We start from the raw sequence: 16,208 nt of genomic DNA on the forward strand, positions 1-16,208 counted from the left end.
CCCCCCACCCAATCCCGGTTAAGAGAATTATTGGTACTTCTCTTGTTGCATGAATGCATGCACAGAGATATACGCAATATATACATGCGGTAGTTTCAGCCATTAACATTCTACTTAGCAGAAAGAACTGTGATTGGAATACATTAGTCTAACATTGACTGGCTAATGTCTGATTATATAAAATTGACAAATTAATGCTCTATAGGGCAAGCTAAAAACTTTTTCAATGTTGTGACCCTTAGATTGTCCAGGAGCAGGGAACAGGCTGGCAGCTGGTTGCTCTGAATACAAGATGCCCGAGAGGTCTGGCACCACAGGTAAAAAATTCTATAGTGTTTTATTTTCCACTTTGTCACATTTTTTGCACTATACGTATGCATACAATACAAAATATTCACTTTGGGTCAGTCACATAAAACATCAATTAAACCCTTGAAAGGTAGCCCGATGACTGAGAGAACACTGTAAGTATTACAGACAAATATATTGCCTTGAGCTAGCAGACTCAGCCGATCCATTTTTCTACCGTACTTTTACTTCATTTTTGGACAGACAAGGAAGACTTGGCACTGCACTCAAGTTTTTCGTAACATATCCTGCTGTGTGACAGAGCCGTTGCCATTTCTGATTTAGTCTGCTTGTTTTATGTTTTATTATTGTTACATTTGAAGTTATTACAATGTCAAAAGGAGGGAAAACAGGTGCATGAGCACCTTTACAAGTTGCCCTCCTACACACTAAAGACAACATCATCAATATAATACAGTAGAAATGACCAATATCTACAAAATACACAATGTTGTTGAAAAATCCACAGGTCTGCCAGTACGTCCTCCAGTCCTCAGCCTTCCATGTGATGATGATGCTTTTTGTGTTGACCAACGCTGTGGTCACCGCTACCATACAGTTTGACTTGCATCGGGACACAGAGGAGTATGAGAGATACCGCGATCTGGTCTATGCTATAGAGGTATCAGCTTATCTATTAGTCAGTACTTCTTGTCTCTATTGAATGACACTTGGCTGAGGAATGCAATTTATTGTTTGTTAGTTCATTTGTCTTGTTTCAAAGTAATGATTGAAAAGATACAGTCTTGTAGATAATCAAGGATAAACTTAGACAGTCCATAAAACAAATAGATGTGGCCTTAATATGTGGAAAGGTGATGATTGTACAGTTAATAACTGATAATGCTAATTGAAAAAAATTATTCTGCAAATTTTTCCAGGTGGGGTTTACAGTGCTGTTTGACCTTGAGGTGGTGTTTAAGGTGTGGTGCGTCGGTCTCCATGGTTACTGGAAACGATCGCTGCACAAGTTTGAGCTGATCCTGGCCATAGGGACGACTCTACACATCCTCCCTGTGTTCTACTGCTCACAACTCACATACTTCCAGGTTAGGATACTGTCACATTTGTACACAGAAATATGTGTATACAATAGGCAAAAATAGTCTGTTCAGCACCAAGGACAGGTCCTATTCATAGCTAACCTGTAGTTGTTTTTTGGATGATTCCTTTTTCTCTCAAAACTGCAAAACTCATAGAAACTTGACAAGTCAAAAGATGGTCTGTTCAGCAATTAGGACTGGTGTAATCTATAAACAGTAGTCTTTCCCACATGATTTCATGAATACAAACCTCAAAACTGTCATAACTGTTATTAAATTCCTACATTGTTTCTGACAAATGAATCAATCAGGTGTTGCGTGTGGTGCGACTGATCAAGGCCTCGCCCAGTTTGGAGGACTTCTGTTATAAGGTACAGTACCGCAGGATGCATTTTTTCATCAGATTAAACATTTTTGGTAGAGCAAAAGACTTTTGAAAAGCCCTTAAGCAGGGAAGTTGAGAAATGTTATGATGAATTTGTGGTTATAATGTGCTTGGTTGTTTTAGAAATATGATAAGAACTTTAAACCATTTTTGTGTTGGAATTTACAGTTAGAACTTGTTTCAGAACTTTAAACCATGCTAACACAAAATTAGTCATACCTAATGAAGTTGTAAGAAAGGAAAAATGTTTAATTGATGCATGCAGCAAAAAGTACAGTCGGCCACTTTCAGGTACCCTCAGGTCCAAACTATCTTATATTTTCTGAAATACAAAGTAAATCAGATTTCCTACTTACCCAACAGGAAAGGCTAACATGAGTAAATATGTAACATCTTGTTAATAAAAGACATATAACATTACTGTGTTATTCCTGTACTAGATCTTTGGTCCAGGGAAGAAGTTGGGCAGTCTGGTGCTGTTCACCATGAGTCTGTTAGTGGTGGCCTCGGCTGTCAGTCTACAACTCTTCTGTTTCATACCAACACTCAAGGCCTTCACCACATTCCCTGCTGTGAGTCAAGAGTTTGCGATTTTACAATATGTAACAATTTATCATCTGATAAAATAATATGAACAAACTATTAGTATTAGAGTATCAATGTACATGATCAGAACCTCTTTTAAACTACTGTTATTCGTAAAAGTAGATTTAGAATTGTTATTGGCAATAGTTCAACTGCAATTTATGTACAAGTTGTCATCTGTAACAATCGTCATGCAATCAATTTCTTCCTCTTTTGATACTTAAATGTCTTTTGTGAATAACTTTTGAAGGCTACTAGGTCATTTTGAAATGTTAAAGGTAAAGTCAAGGTTACATTATTCAATAGCTTTTTTGTAGCCATGGAGGCAGAGGGTTTTTATCCACTGTGTCTTAGGCACAGCTATTTACCTCCCCAACTGACATCAGATATACAAATTAAACCTGGGTGGGAGAAAGTTGTTTAAAGTGCCTCTCCCACAGATGCAACATCTGGCCCAGGGTAGCCAGAAATAAAACCTATGATCTGAGAATTAACTTTTTAATCCTTGAAACAGTAGTGTTAAGTTGAACAACAGACTTTTCATGTATATTTCTGTTTCCCCATACAGGCCCTGATGTCCATGTTCCAGATTCTCACACAGGAAGGTTGGGTGGAGGTTATGGACCATACCATGTGGGCTGTGGGGGAGACATATGCCCCTCTAGTGGCTGTCTACTTCATCCTGTATCACATGTTCACTGCAGTGGTAAGCAGAAACTTCATTCATTTATACTTTCCTGGTATCTATATCTATATACAATACTGGGCAAAGCCCGATTGGGGCATCGCGCCCAGGGTGCACGCCTAAGGCGGCCGGTGGTGGTGGTGCTCCACAACAACAAAAAGTGCAGAATTTAAACTAACTACAGTAATGAACATGAAAAATATAATATAGTGGAAAAAAAAGGTGCAGTGAGGGCCGCCTTAGTTAAAGCATGTAATTACTGGGGGGTGGGGAGGCCCATGTGCTGGGCCAGCCCCACCTTAAACTGATTTACTGAATCTGCTGATACCACACTGGCTGGTAGGTGGTTCCATTCCTGGATAGTTCTTGGGAAATAGCTTGACCTGAACACTTCTGTTCTGCAGTAAAGTGTTTGGAAACGATGTGAATGACTTCGTGTCCTGTTCAGGTGTTGGGTGGTGTAGTTTTGATAAGGTATAGCAACTAGGTTATTGATAGACTTGTAGAAAAGGACCAGGCGTGCAAACTTCCTGTGCTCTTGTAAAAGGGGCCACCCTAGCTTGCTTATCAGTTCAGTGACGCTAGTGGTCTGTCTGTAGTCGCCATATATGAACCTGGCGGCTCTCCTCTGAACAGATTCTAGTTTGTTCTCAAGTGAGTTGGTTTGTGCGCTTTGCATTTTTAGTGGATCCCAAGCTGGAGCAGCATATTCCAACTTGGGTCTCACGAGAGCTGTGTAAGCCTTGGCCCTTACCTCTTTGGAAGCCCCCCTTAAGTTTCGTTTAAGAAAGCCCAGAGTACTGTTAGCCTTTGCAGTGATGTGGTTGATGTGGTGGGATCACTTGAGGTCCTGTGATATTATGATCCCCAGGTATGGGTGTCGATCGTTGACCTCAAGTGGTTCTGTGAACATTGTGTACATATAATTAGGAGACGTACGTGGTTTGTGAATGTGTATAATGCAGCATTTCTTAACATTAAATCTAAGCTGCCAAGAGTCTTACCAATGACAGAGTGAGTTCAGATCATTTTGGAGTATTTGCTGGTCTTGTACAGAATGTATCTGTCGATATATGAGGCAGTCATCCGCGAATAGTCGCAGTTGGGAAGATATACCTGCATTAATATGGTTAATATATAAAAGGAAGAGGAGGGGGCCTAATACTGTTCCTTGGGGCACTCCTGACCTGACTGTTGTAGGTTCCGATGCTTCCCCGTCCACGATTACCTGCTGGTGTCTGTCTATTAGCCAATTTTTTATCCATCTCAGATTCCCCCCCTTATACCATAGAATTCTAACTTGTTCAACAGTCGGGTATGTGGGACGCTATCAAATGCTTTGGAGAAGTCTAGGATAGCCATATCTATCTGACTGCCCTTGTCAAACCATGAAGTCAAATCGTACAGGATGCATATGAGTTGTGATTCGCAGGAGTGTTTAGCGCGAAAGCCATGCTGAGTAGGGAGGAGGATTTTGTGGTTATCAAGATGTTTCATAGTTGCAGAATACATAATATGTTCTAGTAATTTACAGCTGACGCTGGTAAGAGACACTGGGCGATAGTTCGCCGGGTCACTTCTATCGCCTTTCTTGAAGATCGGGTGAACATAAGCATTTTTCCAGTCTGCCGGGACCTGCCCCTTTTCTAGGGACTGATTAAGGGGCAGGTATATATTTTGCATGTTTAACAAATGTACATGTATTCTATTATGAAATAGAATTGTAATTGTCAGGGTGTAGAAACCTGTACAAGTAACCACCTGTAAATGAGGACCACCTGGGCAATGTGACCACCTTTTGGTTGTCCCTTAGATAATTTCCCATTGACACCACCTGTCCACATAGACCAGATTTTATCAGTCCCCTGGGTGGTCCTCTTGCAATCACTGCAGCAGGGGGCTAGTCCACTGGCAGTGGAGTGTGTTTAACTTCCATACTGTTTCATAAGTATGTACCATTTTTATAAAGTCTTTGGTATGACTCTTGGGCAGGTTTGTGTGTAGGATTACAATGGTGCAAATTTTTGAATCGCATGTAAACAATATCAATATTATTATTATTTCAATGCGTCTTTCCATCAATGGCATCAGGTTTTTCTTTGCTACATTACAGATTGTGGTGAGTTTGTTTGTGGCAGTTATCCTGGACAACCTGGAGCTGGATGAAGACCTGAAGAAACTCAAACAGGTGGGGTTGTAGATTCAGCTCACTGATTGGTTGGAAGTGGACCAATCACAAAGCACAATATCCTCACTGCCAGTAAGGTTTTAAATACTTCAGGATAACTCTTATACTATTAACTTCAAATTGTGATGTGAATATTAGTTAGTTAAAATCCTCCCACACCATAATTGATGTATAGGGCGGTGCCCATCTCCGTTTCATAGCCCTGGGGCCACACTGTGGTGCAATCACTGCAGCAGGGGGCTAGTCCACTGGCAGTGGAGTGTGTTTAACTTCCATACTGTTTCATAAGTATGTACCATTTTTATAAAGTCTTTGGTATGACTCAATGCGCCTCTTGTCCAGAGGTGCCCTACGTGGGACTAGAACCCCAGTCCTTCTGGTCCAAGTAATTTGAACCAGATGTGGCAGAGTAGCAAAGGCGCAGACCACTACACCACAGGGACACCCCTTGTGATGTGAATATAGTATCTGTATACTTGGATGTAAAATATGAATTAACTGTGAGAAAATCTTGTTTTGCAGCTGAAGGCAAGAGAAGAGGTTGGGACGAAGCACAAACTTCCTCTCAGACTTCGAGTCTTTGAGAAGTTCCCGTAAGTGAACTGTTTTTCCAATAAATGATGGTGTATTTAAAAGTTCATACTAACAGATTCCTTTCTAAAGGAATTGTTGACAACTCTGCATTCATCAGATTTTTTTTCTTAAATGTAATCTGTATCTGTATCTGTATAACTGGTATAACCGCCCTTTGGCGTAACACACCAGCTGATAATACAATAATGTGATAAAACACTATATGTCTGAAATATTTTGAGAGGCTGTCAATTAACTGTAATGGAGAACATATGTGACATGCTTTCAGGAACAAGCCTCACATGATCAAGCCATCCAAGTTGCCAGCAGACTTTCCCCTGCCAAAAATCAGGCAAGTGGACTTATGTATAGATGTATCAAGAAGTTTAATTTTGTCACATATACATCATTGCATATCTCAAATCTATTCCATTAAATGTTTACTGAGATGGCAAGAAGTATTTCTAGACACTCTTTTTGATGTTTCTCATCTCATTTTGTATTGTTCTAACGTTACCTCTCTAACTTGTGAACCTGTAAAATATGACCGTTACTGTTACTGTAACAGTCCTCAGTGCAAACAACATATCAAGCAATCAAACAAACAAGAAACAAAGAAACAACAGAATACAATTGTGAAAGTTTTATTTCTTTCAGGGAGAGTTTTATGAAACAGTTTATGGAGTGGACCGCTACTGTGAGAATGTTACTGAGGAAAAGGTCCACGGCTCAAGACACTAAGGCTCTGCTGTCTCAAGCCAAGAAGGACAAACTGGAACATGGAAAGGTAGAAATTTTAAAAAATTCAAAATCTCAAACCCTTTTGAATTATAGTATGAATTTTGTGGATCTCTTGTTTTATTCATAATTTCAAATTTCTTTCTGATTCTGTCTAAATTCCTTTTTTCTCGCTAGCCTAAGGCAACAGACATGCATATGGCAGGACACTGAAGACAGAAAATGGGTTAAGCTATCCTTGGAGCTTTCTGGGACCCTTGACCTGACTTCCTTTTACGTTCCTGATGTGCATGTGTACAGAAACTAGCCTCTCCACAGCATTCAAACAGATAAGAACAGCCACACCAAAAATGTATGCATGTTTAGTGTAGGTATGCATTTACTATGTATGTATCATTATTGTATTGTATACAGTGATAATCTGGGTATTTTAATGATTTTTCATTTCCCAGTTGCTGACATGTCCTGTCCAGCCCAGGACTATAAACATGAGGGAGAAGAAGGAAAGAGTTACAGAAGAAATCAGGTGAGGTCAGGTCTAAAAATGTGTTTGTCAGGAGGTTTGAATTTTTAAATGTACTTCAACTCATAAGATTACTATTCATTCACAGTGTTATGATTCCATACATGCAGAAATATGTTTTCATTACACAAGAATTTTTAATGTACTGGCCTGTAAGGATTTAGAAAAATTATTTTGATCTAAAAAACACCATTTCACATTGCCAAGCACTTCTCAGGATGCAAAACCCACAAATAGTTTGTTCAGCACCAAGGACAGGAGCTATTCATAACTGACATGTAGTGCTTTGTACTTGATTCTCCTCAGACGTAAGCAAAACTCATAGAAACTTGAGTTGGATAAACATGGTTTATTCAGTACCAAGGACAGATCTTACCTGTGGTGAATAAAAAAAACATCATATATCTCATGTAAAACTCAAAACTGTGATAGTTGACTACCATTGATATCTATACACAGACATTATGGAAATGTATGATACTTTTATGTTTGATTGTGGAAATTTGGATATAGATTCATGCCTAGAATGTGTTCATTTTGTGAGCTCACAGGAAGTGTAATGACATTAAGCAGTCCTCAGGCTTGAGCGTAACGCCAGCATCCACCAGTCCAAGTCTCCTGGGAATACAACACCAAATAAGGGCAGACAGGAGGTGAGATTTTGTATATAATTTTGGGGACAGAGTGATCAAAGAATTGTGATTTGAGAGTTGGTCACGTAGTACTTGTAGTTTTGTAGTGAGAAGTTAGAAAAAATGTAGCAGTTAACTAAAGGAAATAAATCTGTCAAGAGAAAATTATGAATTATTGATCTGGAAGAAAGCTTGAAAAAAATTTTTCACAGAATTGTTCTTCTGTATATGTGTTGTCATATGTTTAAGTTGTAGAACTGCCCATCGGCATAACACACCAGCTTCCATTCTTGGTCTATCTCTAATCAGTATGGTACAGTAATCATGAGTATGGTTAGCTGGTTGTGCATATAAGCTGACAGTCCCATTTTATAATTTTATGTGAGGTTAGTTCTATCTTGCTCTCTTGTTTTGTAGACTTGGTTTAGAATGTTCTGTTGAAGAGAACAAGATTTAGTGATAATGTTTCATTCTACAGATCTTTGCGCCACAATACCAACAAAGATGCAAAGAAGGCACTGGAAAGAATGAAGGACACTAGCCAGGTAAGAGCTTAAAAGATGTACAAATAGTCACCGATAAGCTTATAGTCTATTTGGCACAAATTTACATTGTCTACTATAGCAGTGTGATTTATTTTATTATAAGATGTTGGAAGTTGAGTCTAGTTTGAAACCTTAACAGAACAAAATGCTGTTATCAGTACTGAAGACTGTTCATATCTGACTTGCATTCATTCCTAACTCATTTTTATATTTCACTCTCTATTTCAAACTCATTGTAACCTGAACAGACAAAGAATGGTGAATTCAGCACCAAGGACAGGACCTATTGAAAACTAACTTGTAGACATCCTTTTTTTTCTCTCAATATGTTGTTATCTTTATTTTGTTGCCCTCCACAAGGGAAGGTACTCATGAGATACATGTACTGCTACTCTTACCATGCTAGTAAGACATGTTTTAGATTCCTTGGCAATGAAATTGTGTGAGAGTGTTTTTGTTTGTTTGTTTACAGGATAACCCACCAACCCTCGGGTACCGTAGAGATGCAAAGGAGATGAACATTAAACTGTTACATCAGAAAAGACAACAGGCTGAGCTCAAGAGGTACTAGGAATGAAATAATGAATGAAGGGAGGAATGAACAAAAGAATGAATGACTGAATGAATGGATTGATTAATGATGGATATAGCTGTTATATACTAGTATTGCACCTCGGATAAACGCACATTCCATTTAACTGCACCGAATCCCAAAATCCCAAACCGGTTCCCATTGACTGCATTGTTAGTGACTCCGCATATCTGCACGGCGCATTGTCACCAATGCTGGATAACTGCACCAAAAATTTCCAAAAATCCTCGACAAGTTCTGTTACTCTCTCTTTCACACCAAATTCATTCCTTAACTTAATCCATCTCAAATCTAAGTGTCTGTAGATTAAGGTGTGGATTTTGCCGTAAAGACAGCTTTGTATAATTTTCTTCACAGGAAAGTCCAAGAAGAGGAACTGAGGGAGAATCATCCATACTTTGACACGCCTCTGTTCTTTCTGTCGGAAAACTCCAAGTTAAGACTGATCTGCAAAGCCATTGTGTATGCACAGTATTCCAAGTAAGTCCTCATGAACATCTTTGCATCCAAATGAATGAGACATTATGCAGATAGTGATGATATGTTGAATATCATAAATTGTACCTGACTTTGTTTTCCATTTAATGTGAAATTGGTCAAAGAAACCTGTAGTTATTGGTGGCAGTTGGGATTTATCCATACCCCTTGCTAACACTAATGCACAGCAGTAAAAGAAGAGAATATCATTGATTTGTTGTTCAGCAAGACCAGTGGCATGCTAAGAAAGGCATAGAAAGTGTTTGAAGAAAGGCATAGAAAGTGTTTGAACCATTGACAGGCAAAAACTGTTCTGTTCAGCACCAGGGACAGGTCCTATGCATAGCCAAGAGTTGTTCTGAGATGATTGTTTTCTCAAATGGACAACATTTTATGTGGTGACTTGTGAGGGAGATTCTATCAAAGACTTCTTCTTGTTTTCCAGGACTGTGCCAACCAAAGGTGGTCTGTTAACCAACAGAATACAGTAAGTAACATCCATCATATGGTAATAGTTTAGCCCAAGCAGAATTTATTTATTTCTATATATTCACATATTTTTTAAGAGTATGGGGCAAAAAGCACAATTACTATACTAATAATATGCAATGCCTTCTACTTTGATACATGAATATAAAACAAGAGTCAAATGAAATGATAACATACATACATAAATACAAAATGGATAGAAGAAAAATGAATGTAAACAAGACAAGTTGGTGATCTATCAATCCATTATGAGAATCTACATGTACAGTGAATGAAAGTGTGGACTACATTGTATGTCGAAGATATTGCAATTTTGTAAATTGTGAAAGTGACAAAACAAGCAGGATTTGTCAACAGGTGCTTTGTCAGTACAGAATGCAAACAATGACATTACTTCTGGGTACATATAAGGTTAAAGCTACAGCTTTCACAGTTACACTGTACTAAAATGTGTCTATCATTTTCCAGTAAACTGCTGGGCATTGTGCCCTACATAGACTGGGTGATGATCATAATCACTATCCTGTCCTGTGTGTCAATGATGTTTGAAACTCCGAAACAACGAATCTCCAACACACCATCCCTACAGGTGAGTTGACCAGACCTGCATAAGAGCTCCTACAATGATACACATTAAAGAATATGCACTATTTGGCAGTAGCATGTTTTAGGTCGTAAATGTAACATTATGTTCATTGAGATGAAATGTTGATTTTTGTTGTTTACATTACAGATTGCTGAATACACATTTGTGATCAGTATGAGTGTGGAACTTTCATTGAAGGTATGATTAAAGATATACTGTCATTCTTGTTTTATTTATGATTCCTTCACACATCCGTTCTGTAAATCACTTCCCCCCACTGTGAAGTTGAAGTTAGCAAAAAATGTCTGTTTTCCTTACACCATGAAATTTTGTGAATTACCACTTACTTATTTCATCAGGTGTACTATAAATTTTCAAACAGTTTCAATTCTTTGAGGACTATTTGGAGGGATGGAAGTGAAAGGGTTCAAAGAATTGTTGATAATTCCTAGATGATTTTTTATCTCATGTTGAAACCTCCTAAGAATGTGAATGTGCAATGAAATGAGTTCAGCACCAAGGACAGGCCCTTTGTAATTGCAAGACAATGTTTTTCTCTCTCTTATGCAAACCAAATACAAACATGAATTGAAAAAAAGTCAGTTAAGCACAAAGGACAGGTCCATATCATAATACATGTATCAACACATATGTGACAGCTGTTAAACTACTGAAATAATGATCTTCCTAAACTCGAACTCCGAATCTAACGAAATTTCTTTTTCTTTATTCCCAGATCCTGGCTGATGGGATGTTCTTCACTCCGAAAGCTCTGATCAGAGACTTTGGGGGAGTACTGGACATTTTCATCTACTTGGTAATTATTCTTTTACGATTGTATAATCATTATGATGGCAGAAGTAATCATACTATTGTCTTGTATGAAAAGTACATCAGGTGAAGATTCAACAATATGACTGTACATCTCACAATTTGCAAGCAATGGCTTTGAAGTTTTGGACAAATTTTTTTTCCAACCAGGTGAGTTTGATCCTGCTGTGCTGGCTTCCGACAAGTGTTCCACCCCGGTCTGGAGCCCAGGTAGGATATTTGTTACAATACTTTCTCCAAAAGACAGTTTTGCATTGTGCACATCCCAATTCATCCAGGACAGCAGTCCGCAGTATATAGTGTGTGGCAAAAAACTGAAGAAAGGGTTTCGATGCTCCAGCTTTGAGTTCACATCACCCATAATCTGGTGTGAAATGACATTAAATACTAAAAATGTTTGAGAGGTTGAAGAAACCCAAAGATATCCAGAGGACTATCCTTCATTCTCATATGAATTTTTTATGTATTTATTTATTTCACTTCTCCAAAACTGGAAGGCATGGCGGAACAGGTGTACCCCCGCAGAGGTCACCTTTTCAAGGCCGCCATGCCGAAACATACAAAACTGTACACAATATCAAAACATAATGATACAATATAAATGACCAATATAAATGAATCGACATGGTATTCAACTTAAGTCAACCTAACAAGATATACAATACAAAGATAGAAATGAATTTAAAGAAACAGCGCAAGATACAATAATGAGGTAGTAATTTGAACATTACAAATTAGCGGGGCCTATTAGCAACGCAAGTTGAATTTTTTTGCATCAGAAATATTTCTTCGAAGAGAGAGTCCCTAAACTTGAGGGTGTACAGCCTTGAATTGAGACCCAAAATAAACCAGGGTGTGCTCCCTTGAATGCTTGCCCTTCATGCACTACGGATTGATATATGACACACTTGACTTGTCTAAAATATGACAGTTGTATTTAATCATAGAAAAATAAAAAGGCTGAATCAGTTATGTAGAGATAAAGTACATTTTTACTTAATGTTTTCCCCAGCTGCTGCTGATATTCCGCTGCCTGCGTCCAGTGAGGATCTTCCGGCTGGTGCCACACATGAGGCGTGTTGTCATGGAGCTGCTCAAGAGCTGGAAGGAGGTGGCCATGGTACCAACTACTGTTTAACCTTCTCCTGCTTCCTTACCCAATCACCTGTAGAGAATTGGGTGCCAAACGGCTACTTCAGTGTGCTAAAGGTTAAATGAAATACATCAGAAAAATCAGAAATACTCTAATTCTTAATTTGTTAATGATAACTTAGTTTTAGCTAATTTAACGGTCAACCGCTAAAATTTCATCATAGCAAGTATTTGATCCCTAACACTGGGAAAGTGATGTTTGTTTCCAACATTAAAATTGTATACAGTGACCTAATCACATTTCCCCAAAATGCTAAAATTAACAACCGCATTTATCAAATCATGGATTGTACTCACTCAGGTCTGCATGCTCTTGAAAGTTTGTTAGGAAAATAGCTTGATTTGTCGATAAAGTTCGGTTTCAGCAGGTTTTATGAGAACAGTCAGAGCACTGACATTCATTGACTTGTATTTTGTAAAAGATTTTACCCTTTTAACAAATGATGTGTGGCAATCTAGTGGATGTGAATGATCTGACAGTGCATATACCAATTAACATGTAAATGTATGAACATTAAAGAGTGTCTGATACATATTCCAGGTATCCATCCTGCTTCTGGTCCTGATGTTTGTGTTTGCCAGTTTTGGGGTGCAGCTGTTTGCTGGGAAGCTAGCCAGGTGCAACGATCCAAAAATCATACTAAAGGTATGGGTAAATGGAAAGTAAAGAATATCACAGAATCTAACATTTTAGTAAAGTTTACATTCAGTTGGTCTTTATTGGTCTTCCTTGTATTGAATGAAAAGAAGCTCATGTGGAACTAAGATAGTTGATGATTTTTTACCTGCTACCTTCTTTTTGATCAAGTTTTGCATAACGCTTTTTCAAATTATCTGGAGCTCAAATCTTGTTTTGCTTGATTTCTCTGAAACCATATACATGTACTGTAAATGCAGAAATATTTGTGGTGGTTTTATGTTCACAGTTTTTACGGTAAACTCCTGACCGCAAAAAGCTGTTCCATTGTGTGACTGTAGCACTACTGTATTTTGTTTCAAACGCGAACTCAAAACCACCGCAAACACTTCATTTTCTCCCTGACACGAAATTAAATCCCAGTGAACATTTCTGCATTTACAGTATAGCTCCCTGCCAACAAGAAGACTCAGACAAGACTTGATTGGACTTAATTGTTGTCCAAGTCAGAAATTTACATGAATTTTAGTTTCTTCAGTAAAATCAAAATGACTTTAAATATTTCAATGCCCTTCAGGAAAAATGTGTGGGAACATTCTGGAGAGGAATGCATGTAACGAAGCTGCCAATTGGTCAAATGGACAATCATGACCACGCTCCAAAAATGTTGGTCCCAAGAGTTTGGTAAGTAAGATTTTTTCATGTTGTACATACACAAACAGAGTATGTGTTAAGTGTTCATTCGTTTTCTGATCTTAGATTGTAAATTCTTCTGTTTTGGTCGGTGATAAATTTTTTGCTTTAAAAGTACATTTTTATTAACTATGGGGACTTCTTTAATCAAAATATAGGCCTTGTACACGTGACATCTAGCAGAATATCAAAACTTTTTGATTTGTTTGCAGTTTACTGTGTTAATCTGATATAATCAGTATGTTTTATTGTTATCTTATTACATTTTCTTTCTGTTTAACCAATGAGCTTTAACTTTAGATGGTACCTTAATTTGTTAAGATTATCAGATGTAATTATGTTTCCTACTTGTTTAACCTGCATGATGAAGATAGAATTCTTTCACACTTTCTTCATTTTGGGTCTTGACTTTTGAATAGTATCTTGACTTTTCAAAATTATCAGATTTAGATGTAATTTTGAGTGATTTCAGTAGGGAATGTTTTTCTTCTTTGACGCTTGCAGGGCCAATCCCAGGAACTTTAACTTTGACAACATTGCCAATGCCATGCTGGCTCTGTTTGAGGTCCTGTCATTGGAGGGTTGGCTGGAGGTCCGGGACATCATGGTGAAACAAGTCGGGCCAGTATGTGTCAAACTTCTCATCTCTTCTCTTAGTACAGTTCTTAGAAAAAATACCATTAGTCCAAAATGGTTGAAGTATTGATGATTTTGTGATACTTTTAATCCACAAGGATTTTACAAGAAGGTTTGTCCATTAAGCTGCTGCCAGAATGTGCTTTGATAGGTTTGAAAAATACTTTGGTAAGCTCCTGCTCAAACCAACGTTGAAATCTTCTACTTAGGATTACATGTCAGCTAACCCAAATTATCATTTTGATACATGATGTACATATATATGATGATTATATATTATATAAACAGTCTGAATTGTGTTACAAAGTGGTGTTACAGGACCTTTATTTTTCAACATGACAACATAATGACTGTGTCATTAATGAACCTGTTTATCTGCTCTTCCCCAGTACCATGGCATCTACATCCATGTGTTTGTGTTTCTCGGCTGTATGATCGGCCTCACACTGTTTGTGGGAGTCGTCATTGCAAACTTCTACGAGAACAAGGTAGGCTAACCAACATCAAATCTTAGAATTGTCAACAATTTAAGGACATCTTTTGAAATGTACGGCTTCATAATTCAATTGCAAGCAGATATTGCAAACAGAAAAAGGCCCTGTGCCATCTTCTAAAAGTTTAGAGACTTTGAACTCCTTTTAACTCTTTTCACTATAGACCCTTTTTTACATTAAGAATTTACAATTCATACACATGATGCTTCAAGTTCAAAAGCTTTACACCTACATTGTATACATGCAGCTGTTTTATTGTAGTTTCAACATTGATAGAAAATATTATACCAGCCTTATAGGTTAACAAATTTTTATCCTATAGGGATCTGCTCTGTTGACTGTGGAACAGAGACGTTGGGTGGACCTCAAGAAGCGTCTTAAGATTGCTCAGCCTCTGCATCTTCCTCCAAGGCCAGGTACCAGAGTCTTAATACATCATTGTTACTTATAGTGAATAGTGTCATCAGGATGGCAAATGATGTAGGATATCAAAGTTCTTTTACCAGAACCAAATTTTCTTCTTAGATTTTATAGAATATCATTGGCAGGAAAAAAACTCTGGTTGTGGTAAAGTAACTCGAAGTTCTTAATTTGTACTGTATGATTTAGTACCCATGTTCTGAGGTGTCTTGACAGGAAGAAAATGTTTAGCTATGGTGCTATTTGTCCACTTGTCGCAGATGGCAACGGACTACGTGGGAAATTTTACGACATTACTCAGCATGCTGTGTTTAAGAGGTTCATAGCCCTGCTGGTCTTGGCCAATTGCAGCCTCTTGTCTGTCAAGGTATAATCATCAAGCTAATTTTGAAAAAGAAATAATCTGTTATTTGTATTTAGAGAGGAATGAAAAGCAAACACACATCTACATGTATTTTAAGCTAACACTTTTATTAGGTAAGAGAAAGCTAAGCCTACGTTTCCACTGATCGTAGGACAGATGCTATTAAAGATTATACAATTTTAAATGTTCTTATGAATTAGTCTGCTATTTCTGTTGAACTATAATATAAATGTCTAGTGGCCTGTCACCTAAGTTATGAGCCCTGTCCTACATGTAAGAACTCTCAGGTAAATGGCCTCTTTATGTACATTTTAGAAGCCTGGTTAGTCCCCATATTCAGATATGCTATCATATAATTATTTACCTCTCTTCACACATGCACATAGTATATTACATGTATGATCCAATCTGCTTTTGTATGAAATGTGTGTGTGTGTCTTCATATTAAGAGTTAAATGTCTTCATATTAAGAGTTATATTATCTTTCTCCAGTGGCGAGTGAATGCAGACAGCACCATTCCACTGGCCACCACTTCTGTAGTCTTCACTACACTATTTCTGTTGGAGGTCAGTCTAACTTCTGGCAAAATAC

General features: G+C 37.8%; 1 protein-coding gene across 1 annotated transcript in view; it reads left to right on the forward strand.

Annotated features, from left to right (window-relative positions):
• Positions 1 to 16,208, forward strand: part of LOC136421789 (sodium leak channel NALCN-like) — a 30,857-nt gene that overhangs the window by 6,688 nt on the left and 7,961 nt on the right. Inside the window, 28 exon segments of the mRNA XM_066409345.1 lie at positions 243 to 317; positions 818 to 970; positions 1,230 to 1,397; positions 1,703 to 1,762; positions 2,217 to 2,348; positions 2,930 to 3,067; positions 5,160 to 5,234; positions 5,757 to 5,827; positions 6,097 to 6,472; positions 6,475 to 6,594; positions 6,998 to 7,071; positions 7,620 to 7,721; positions 8,179 to 8,245; positions 8,718 to 8,809; positions 9,195 to 9,317; positions 9,760 to 9,801; positions 10,272 to 10,392; positions 10,537 to 10,587; positions 11,126 to 11,206; positions 11,371 to 11,430; positions 12,233 to 12,340; positions 12,914 to 13,018; positions 13,587 to 13,693; positions 14,207 to 14,327; positions 14,728 to 14,826; positions 15,155 to 15,248; positions 15,513 to 15,619; positions 16,109 to 16,183. Coding sequence (XP_066265442.1) covers positions 243 to 317; positions 818 to 970; positions 1,230 to 1,397; positions 1,703 to 1,762; positions 2,217 to 2,348; positions 2,930 to 3,067; positions 5,160 to 5,234; positions 5,757 to 5,827; positions 6,097 to 6,472; positions 6,475 to 6,594; positions 6,998 to 7,071; positions 7,620 to 7,721; positions 8,179 to 8,245; positions 8,718 to 8,809; positions 9,195 to 9,317; positions 9,760 to 9,801; positions 10,272 to 10,392; positions 10,537 to 10,587; positions 11,126 to 11,206; positions 11,371 to 11,430; positions 12,233 to 12,340; positions 12,914 to 13,018; positions 13,587 to 13,693; positions 14,207 to 14,327; positions 14,728 to 14,826; positions 15,155 to 15,248; positions 15,513 to 15,619; positions 16,109 to 16,183 — 2,997 coding nt within the window.

The sequence above is a fragment of the Branchiostoma lanceolatum genome, chromosome 16 (assembly GCF_035083965.1).
Source record: "Branchiostoma lanceolatum isolate klBraLanc5 chromosome 16, klBraLanc5.hap2, whole genome shotgun sequence".
Taxonomy (NCBI): domain Eukaryota; kingdom Metazoa; phylum Chordata; class Leptocardii; order Amphioxiformes; family Branchiostomatidae; genus Branchiostoma; species Branchiostoma lanceolatum.